At 38.3% G+C, this 8,570-nt stretch overlaps 1 protein-coding gene across 1 annotated transcript in view; it reads left to right on the top strand.

The window, feature by feature from the left end:
* Positions 1 to 341: 341 nt before the first annotated feature.
* The window catches only part of LOC104451881 (cytochrome P450 CYP82D47), a 47,914-nt gene continuing 39,685 nt past the window's right edge, over positions 342 to 8,570 (top strand). Inside the window, 4 exon segments of the mRNA XM_039315324.1 lie at positions 342 to 568; positions 570 to 698; positions 944 to 945; positions 3,462 to 4,099. Coding sequence (XP_039171258.1) covers positions 371 to 568; positions 570 to 698; positions 944 to 945; positions 3,462 to 4,099 — 967 coding nt within the window. The 5' untranslated portion in view covers positions 342 to 370.

Genomic DNA, 8,570 nt, shown 5'->3' with positions numbered 1-8,570 from the left:
ACTAGATGATACTGCCTAGTAAAATCTAGAAAAGCAAGATGCACCGTAAAATATGAATATCTCGAAACAATTAGTGGGGACTTGGAATTTCAGAGGCTCATGGAAACATCCAGATATCTCGAATTTCTTCATTATTACCTATGTGCTTACATCTATGATTTACCAAGTCCAGATGTATTACTGCGGCCCTGGGCAACGACGAATCTGCAGTCACACCCGTATTTATCTTTTGGGCCTTGCTTGCTTGCTAATATACTGGTGGAGCCTTATTCGGTACAGATCAACAGAGTAGCTTCCGTCTATCAATGAAAGACTCAAATTCCTAAGCCTCGAATCCTACATGTATCTCCAAAACCCTTCATTCACAAACATGGAGTCCTCTTTCTCGTTTCCAACCACAGCCCTTCTTGGCATCTTTGCCTTCGCAACCATTATCTACTCTTTCCGTTTGCTATTAATTAGAACAAAATATGACAAAAGTGTCGACGGCCACAAAAAAGCCTCCTTGCCAGAAGCTGGCGGCGCATGGCGTTTGATCGGCCATCTCCATCTCTTAGGAGGCCCAGTGCCGCCCCCATATAATCCTAGCAAGCATGGCTGACAAGTACGGACCGATCTTCACCATCAAGACAGGCGTTCATCGAGCATTGATAGTTAGCAATTGGCAAATAGCCAAGCAGTGCCTTACCATGAATGATGTTGAGAATGCAACGCTACAAATGCTTAGAAGAAAGCAGCAGGAAGAAACTCAGCAACAAAAGTCAACTGAAACAAAGTAAACAAAGGATTAGCGTGAAGAAATAGCAGTCAGTCAAATTAGAAGAGTGTAAAACTACGCCGTTTGCTTCAGTAGAGTTCTTTTGTACACATATGCATGAGCTCTATTTTTCTGTTATGTGTGTGCACTAAGCTGTCATTCAAGGAGTGGTTGGTTTAGATCTAGAAGTTTTTCCTCTGTTGTTATAATAATAATAATAATAATAATAATAATAATAATAATAATAATAATAATAATAATAATAAAGCACGAAAAAAAATAGAACGACTGAAAATCGAGATCTCAAGATGAAAAGACCATGAAAGAAAGAAGAAGATGAGCTCGACAGCAAGCTCTCTTCTCATTCAGCTTTGACTACTCCCTTCTGTATTGATTTTTCTTCATGGTATCAGAGCCATTCTCTGAGAGCTCGTTGATCACGACAAGCAGCCGAAGGGAAACTCAACGGGAAACACCACAACCTTCGCATCGAAAGCACGCGCCGCTTCCTCTGGCAAGCCGAAAGTGCCAAGCCACACGAGCTTCTTTGTCCCGGGGTCTTTGATCTCGGCCATGTATCTGCCTAGCAACTTCTGCCGGCCGTGTTTCTCTAAGTGCTCGAGATATGCACCGATTCATGGCTGCAAGAGCTCCCAAATTTCCTTTTCCTATTCACGTAAACTTGAGCAATTTTGTCACAATTAAGCTCACTGAAGATAATTTTCTTCTTTGGCAAGCTCAGTTTCACAGATTTCTCTGGAGTCGGGAGTTGTTTAGGTTTGTCAATGGTGAGATTTCTCCACCACCACAGAAGATACGAGTAGATGTCGACGGTAAGGCAGTTGAAGAACCAAACCCTGATTATGTAGATTGGATTAGAACCAATCAGCTAATTTCCTCGTGGATCAGTGGAGCAGTATCTGAGAATATCCTAGGGCTAATTATCGGATTGGAAACATCTTATGAGGTATTGCAAACTATGTTAAACCGATTTACACAGAAGTCTGTAGCTAGAGAATTTGAGCTAAGAGGGAAACTCCAAGCATGTCAAAAACGAAGTAGGTCATTATCTAAATACTTGAGAGAGTATAAACTGATTTGCGACCAATTGAATGCAATAAGTAAGCCTTTGGATAAGATAACAAAGGTGTTTGGAGTCTTGGAAGGGTTAGGATCAGAGTATGAGAATTTTCGAACAATGTTGTATTGTTTGAAACCTCAACCGGATTATGATGAAGTTATTTCACAACTAAAGATATTTGAAACAACGTTGCAAAATTACTCCTCAAACCAATATAATCCAAACTTCACCTATTATGGGCATAGGAATGTTGAAGGGAATCAGAATGTGGATAGTGAGATAGTTCAATCAAGTCTTACTTTCGTAGGACAGAGAGGAAACAACAGGTTTTATGGAAATAGAGGTGGATTTAGTTATGGCAGGGATGGTCGAAGTTATAGTATTCGAGGTCGTGGTTATGGAAGAAATCAAAGTTATAGAGCCTGTGATTCAAATCACGAACAAGAGGTTCAGGCTTATAAACCACTCCTTGAATAACAGCTCAGCACACACACATAACAGAAAAATAGAGCTCATGCATATGTGTACAAGAAAGAACTCTACTAAAGCAAACGGCGTAGTTTTACACCCTTCTAATTTGACTGATTGCTCCTTCTTCAAGTCAATCCTCTGTTTCCTCTGTTCCAGTTTACTTTCGTTGCTAAGTTTCTTCCTGCTGCTTCCTTCTAAGCATTTGCAGCGCTGCATTCCTTAAAGCTTTATGGGTTTTTGGATGCTAATTGGGCTGGTTGTGTTGAAACAAGATGTTCTACAACTGGATTATGTACTTATCTTGGGTCCAACATACTCTCCATGTCAGCAAAGAAACAACCTACAGTATCTCGATCATCCACAGAAGCAGAGTATAGAGCACTGGCTTATACTATACTGCTGAGCTCACATGGATAAGTTTTATTCTTCAGGACATTGGCATCTCATTAGCTTCACCAACGGTAATCTTTTGTGATAACCAATTAGCAATCTCTCTTACGACTAATCCTATACTACATGCCAGGACAAAACATATCGAAATTGATTTACATTTTGTTCGCGAGAAAGTATCTCTTGGTTCTCTAAGTGTACGATATGTTCCGAAAAACTACCAAATTGCTAATATTTGTACTAAAGCACTATCCAGACAAGACCATTGCATCATACGCACCAAACTAGGTCTAGGGTTCAAACACACACCCAGTTTGCGGGGGGATGTTGAGAATGCAGCGCTACAAATGCTTAGAAGGAAGCAGCAAGAAGAAACTCAACAACGAAAGTCAACTGGAATAGAGGAAATAGAGGATTGGTGTGAAGAAGGAGCAGTCAGTCAAATTAGAAGGGTGTATACCTACGCCGTTTGCTTCAGCGGAGTTCTTTCTTGTACACATATGCATGAGCTCTATTTTTCTGTTTTTCTGTTATGTGTGTGTGCTAAGCTGTCATTCAAGGAGTGGTTGGTTTAGATCTAGAAGTTTTTCCTCTGTTGTTACAAGAAAAAAAAAACAGCATGTAAAAAAACAGAACGATTGAAAATCGAGCTCTCAAGATGAAAAGACCATGAAAGAAAGAAGAAGATGAGCTCGATAGCAAGCTCTCTTCTTATTCAGCTTCGACTACTCCCTTCTGTATTGATTTTTCTTCAAATGATAGAACCTTTGCAAGTCGACCAAAGTTGGTCAGCTCCGAAGTCATGGCCTACAACTATGCCACGTTTGGCCTCGCTCCCTACGGCCCTTATTGGCGCTACGTGCGCAAGGTTGCCATGCTTGATCTCCTCTCCAGTCACCGGCTGGAATTGCTCAAGCACGTCCGAGACTCAGAGGTACAAGCATCGATGACCCACTTATACAAGCGATGTATGGAAAGCTATAGTGGTGCACCAAAGAAGGTGTTGGTGGACATGAAGCGATGGTTTGGTGACATTACTCTAAATGTGGTGTTCAGGATGATAGTTGGGAAACGATATGAGGACAAACAAGACGAGAAGGGTCGAGAGGCTTTGAGGAGCTACTTTGATTTGACAGGGAAATTCATAGTGTCCGACGCATTCCCGATTTTAAGGTGGCTGGATTTGGATGGATACGAGAGGATAATGAAGAAGACAACCCAAGAGCTAGACCGTGTGGTTCAAGGATGGCTAAATGAGCACAAAAGCAGAAGAAGCACTAACAAAAGGCGTGGTGATAACAAGGACAGTGACCAGGATTTCATGGATGTGATGCTCTCTACTGTAGATGCTGCCGAAGAGCTTCCAGGCTACGATGCCGATACTTTCATTAAAGCAACATGCATTTTAAGTTTATCTAGCATAATTAGTACCAGAGTTTCATTAAAAAAAGCATTTGACATGGTAGATTTGATTTCCGACATTCACATATAGATTTTGTGTACATAGCATGTATATACGTCTGTCTACGATTTGTTTTGTATAGATAGTCCCGGAGTATGACATGCCATGTGTCCTCTAAAGCTTTTTCCTAGTTTGGAAGGACCAATTTGTTCCCCTTTAAACAATCACATGACATGCATCAGAACATTTTTCACAGACGCTATAACCAATTAAGGGCGTGTTTGGATACAGTACTAGAAACTTTACACAGATTACATCACTTGCAAATTTTAACCCCTTTAACACCAAAAAATATCGCAATATTAGTTGACATACAAATTTATATATATATATCATATTTTGGATTTTTGACAAGAAATAGAAATAAAGTCGCTTCCAAATAAGCACCTCTTGAAATCCTTACCAAAATGTATTTTGGTTCTAAAACTCTCAATTTGAAGATTTGGTTTCTTATTATGTAACTTTTTGGGTAAATTTTGAAATTTTAAGTTGGTTTTAAGTATACCACAATCGCATTCAGTTTGAAGGGATGTTAAATATCTTAATTAATACTTTTATACGTTACAGCATAATCCATACAACCTTTTAGTTACAGAAATTATCTACCATGGTTTATTTCGATAGTTAAGAAAAATTAACCAACTACCAAATCAATCCTGGTAAACATGGCTTGTTTATCAAAGAAATCACAAAGCTTTTGCAGCAAAAATAGAACCTTTAATTAGCTAGCAGGTCGTTAGTTTTTGTTTGAATTAGGGTGCGTATCTTAATGCATTAGAATTGGTCGGCTGACATTTTATAACAACACGTGAGGGAAAATAGCATTTTACCTGCACTAACTCCCACTTTCAAGTTTTTTTAGACGAAAAAAACCTTTTATGTACTCCGCCTTTATTTTAATGCAGCTGTCTGAAAAACTGATCTTTTATGTATCTGCTAATAATTGACACGTTAAAATACAGTACAAATACAACACGCTGCAGTGTACTATATCTATGTATTTCACATTCGATTTGACTTTTATCAGATAAAAACAAAGAAATCATAAAAAAATTTAATTCATTATACATCTATCATCTTGTTCATCTTAGATGTATATTAAAGGATTTTCATGATAAAACCTCCGAATGTAAAGAAAATATGGCCGAAACAATCTTAGGTCCCACATATTCATCATGCAAAAGGTTATCACTACTTATTTAGATTGTTGAATAATTTCTCGTGAACCGACGAGAAGACACATGACAACTCAATTTAGATAAGAACAATCTCACTTCACGTTTATTTTGTAATATTCGTGTATAATAACAAAAATTGCCGTGGAAGCACACTTGGTCTTTTCCTCGCCTGCCTGAATATGATCTAGCATAACATGCGTCAGGATCAGATCATGCAATAATGGCACTGGATTCAAGAAAAGAAGAGACTTTTATGTAACCCAAAACAAAGTAGAAAAGAAGAAATTCAACTCCAATATGACAATCCCTTAAGGTCAGGTAAGACAGAAAAACAGGACAATAATGCCAGTGTTAATAGAATAGCTAGTTTCTTTCCTTGCACTCGGAACAAATCATATCATGCGATTCAACTAATTAAGGGCGGCATATAACAAACACTATGGGGTCTAAACATTTTCCTTTAATAAAAATTGCAGTTGCATGAAAAGGAGAAAAAAGTTCATCAAAATTAAGGTATACTATGAACCAAGAAGCATTGCCTAGTGTGTATGATCAGTTAGTATCTCCTACGTATTTCAAATGATAGCATAATGTATCACTGATCTTTTAAAATTAAATACTAAAGGGATAATGTCATTTCCCTATAAATGTGATATAATTTTATTCTCTGTGATTGGTGAAGGCCACTAGCATATACATTAAAAAGATTATCCACAAGTGCCAATCCACAGTTCATGTTGAAATATCTTACATCAATTGATAATGGTGTTTATATACTTTTTATAGACATGTGGTCTCTCTCCACCTATTAATGTACCCAAAAAAAGGTTCTGCCCCTTTTGTGTTTGTGTCCACCCATGTTAATCAAATTCCACGTGTTATTCATAATTTGACTTACATATGAGAAAATGCGTTGAAATATCCCACATTGCTTAATAATGAAATTTATATATAGTTTATATATATGCAATCTCCCTTCACCTATTTATTTGAGTTTTTGGTAAGCAAGGCATCAAGATTCGCGTTCTAGTTGTCGACGATCCGTTACTTTGTAGGCACTTGTCTTAGCTGGCTCAGACACTACCTCAGTCTCTCTGACATGGACCTTGTCTTTGTTGCTCAACCATCGTGAAGTTCTAAAGAAGGCCCAACGTGAACTGGACACTCAAATCGGTAGAGAAAGGCTAGTAAATGAATCGGACCTCATGAATTTGGTCTACATCCAAGCCATCATCAAGGAAACCATGCGTTTATACCCCGCAGCCCCACTCGGCGTCCCGCATGAGTCCATGGAAGACTGCACCGTGGATGGTTACCACATCCCAAAGGGCACTCGTCTCCTCTTTAACTTTTCAAAGATCCATCGTGACCAGCACATATGGTCGGACCCTCTAGAATTCCGGCCAGAGAGATTCTTGACCACCCACAGAAATTTCGATGTCCGAGGTCAGAATTCCGAGCTGCTACCATTCGGGAGTGGTCGGAGAATGTGCCCCGGAATCAATTTAGCCATGCAACTAATTTTGCTATCACTTGCTGCTCTTCTGCATGGGTTCGACATTACAACATTGGCAGATGCACAGGTTGACAGGGCCGAGGCAATCGAATGACGAATCTCAAAGCCACCCCACTTAAAGTCCTTGTGACTGCAAGACTTCCTGAGCATGCATACCAATGACTCTCCTCTACGAATGGCGAAATGCTCAGCTGTAGCGCCTCTCTACTGTGTCCCACTTAGATAGTGAACCGTGTTTCTACAAATAAGTTGAAGAGAATACTGATATATGGATAATTTATTAGTCGACAGTTTCCTTATGGAGCATGCTTGATCATGTCAACTTTCATGATTTATTTTTTGTGTTAAATGAAAGTCAATAAGCATGCTGATCTTTACCCAAAAATAAAATAAATAAATAAATAAGCATGCCGATGTGCTAGTTTGTGTAACAATGTTGTGTGAAATATGGACTATTATTTGGTAAGGGAATTACACTCTTATTTTTTTTTCCGTGATAAAAGAGTTGTATATATATGGTTACACAATAAAATCTGCAATTATGTTAAAACTCACGGTGTGCTGCAAACTATGCTTGACCTGTTGCCTGTGCAAAGTATGCTTCGAAAACAACATTAGTTTAAACGTAGTACCGCATTGAAAATTACAAATAGGATATGTAAGGTATTACTTGGGTAGGTTATCGAGGACTTATGCGATGCTTTGAGTATGGCCTCTATATCAATCTTCCCCTTTGTCCATTTAATTTGTTAGATCAGATGAAAAAGTCACTCTCAGTGTTAAAAGTACGTCTTGAGCCTAAAACTCCTCATTGACTGTAAGTAGGTAAATAATTTAAGTGTCTGAGCATTGACCCCTAAATTTCGACATCCCATTTATTCATTTATTGCATGAAAATTAAGGATTGACCTCGGCCCCTAAACAAAAAATAATCTAATTACATATAGTTTAAGAGCCTTTTATAGCATATAGATAAACTCATAAAGCTACATTTAATTTGACCGGCGATGGATGGACTTACTTAGAGGTTTTGAACTTAAATTGAGTTATCTGGACTAAGCTCATGGAGACCGCAGCAAGCCCATTGCACAAATACGCTCGCTGAAATTTACATAGTAAATGGAGGAATTCTGAACTTTAATTGAAATGAATTTAGCCCATGAGAGCTAGAATTAATATTAGGCTTTGAGCTTAATTTTAGTAAGCTCATTACGAGCAAGGCCTATTATATAGGATAAGCCCACAAGGATGGAAAGAGTCAAGCCCACAAATCAAGATAATGGAAGAAGAAAACCGAATTACCCCTATATAGAGACTCTTAGGCTGTGTTTGATCGACCAGTTAAAAGTTAGGATAAGATATATTTTATCTTATTCCATATTTGGTAGCTGTCTAGGATAGGATAAAGTCGGATATAGAGAGGGTATAACCCAGATAAAAAAATCTGAAGGGAAATGTGAAATAAAGTCGAATAGGATTTCTTTTATCCAAAATATAAAACCCTACACTTTTTTTCTTTCTCCGCCATTCACCCACAGACGACTCCAACTCCTATGTTTCCAAAGTATCAACATGGAAGCCTTCTCCTTGATAGCTCTCTGGTTCACATTGAAATTTTACGGAAGTGACGAATTTGCCTCTATCTTTTATTTTCCTAGACAGTTTCTCTATCTCTTTGGCAAAAAACCTAGCCACGAACTTAAAAAGAGCCTAAA

The sequence above is a fragment of the Eucalyptus grandis genome, chromosome 6, assembly GCF_016545825.1.
Source record: "Eucalyptus grandis isolate ANBG69807.140 chromosome 6, ASM1654582v1, whole genome shotgun sequence".
Lineage (NCBI taxonomy): Eukaryota > Viridiplantae > Streptophyta > Magnoliopsida > Myrtales > Myrtaceae > Eucalyptus > Eucalyptus grandis.
This window is presented reverse-complemented; position numbering and strand designations above follow the sequence as displayed.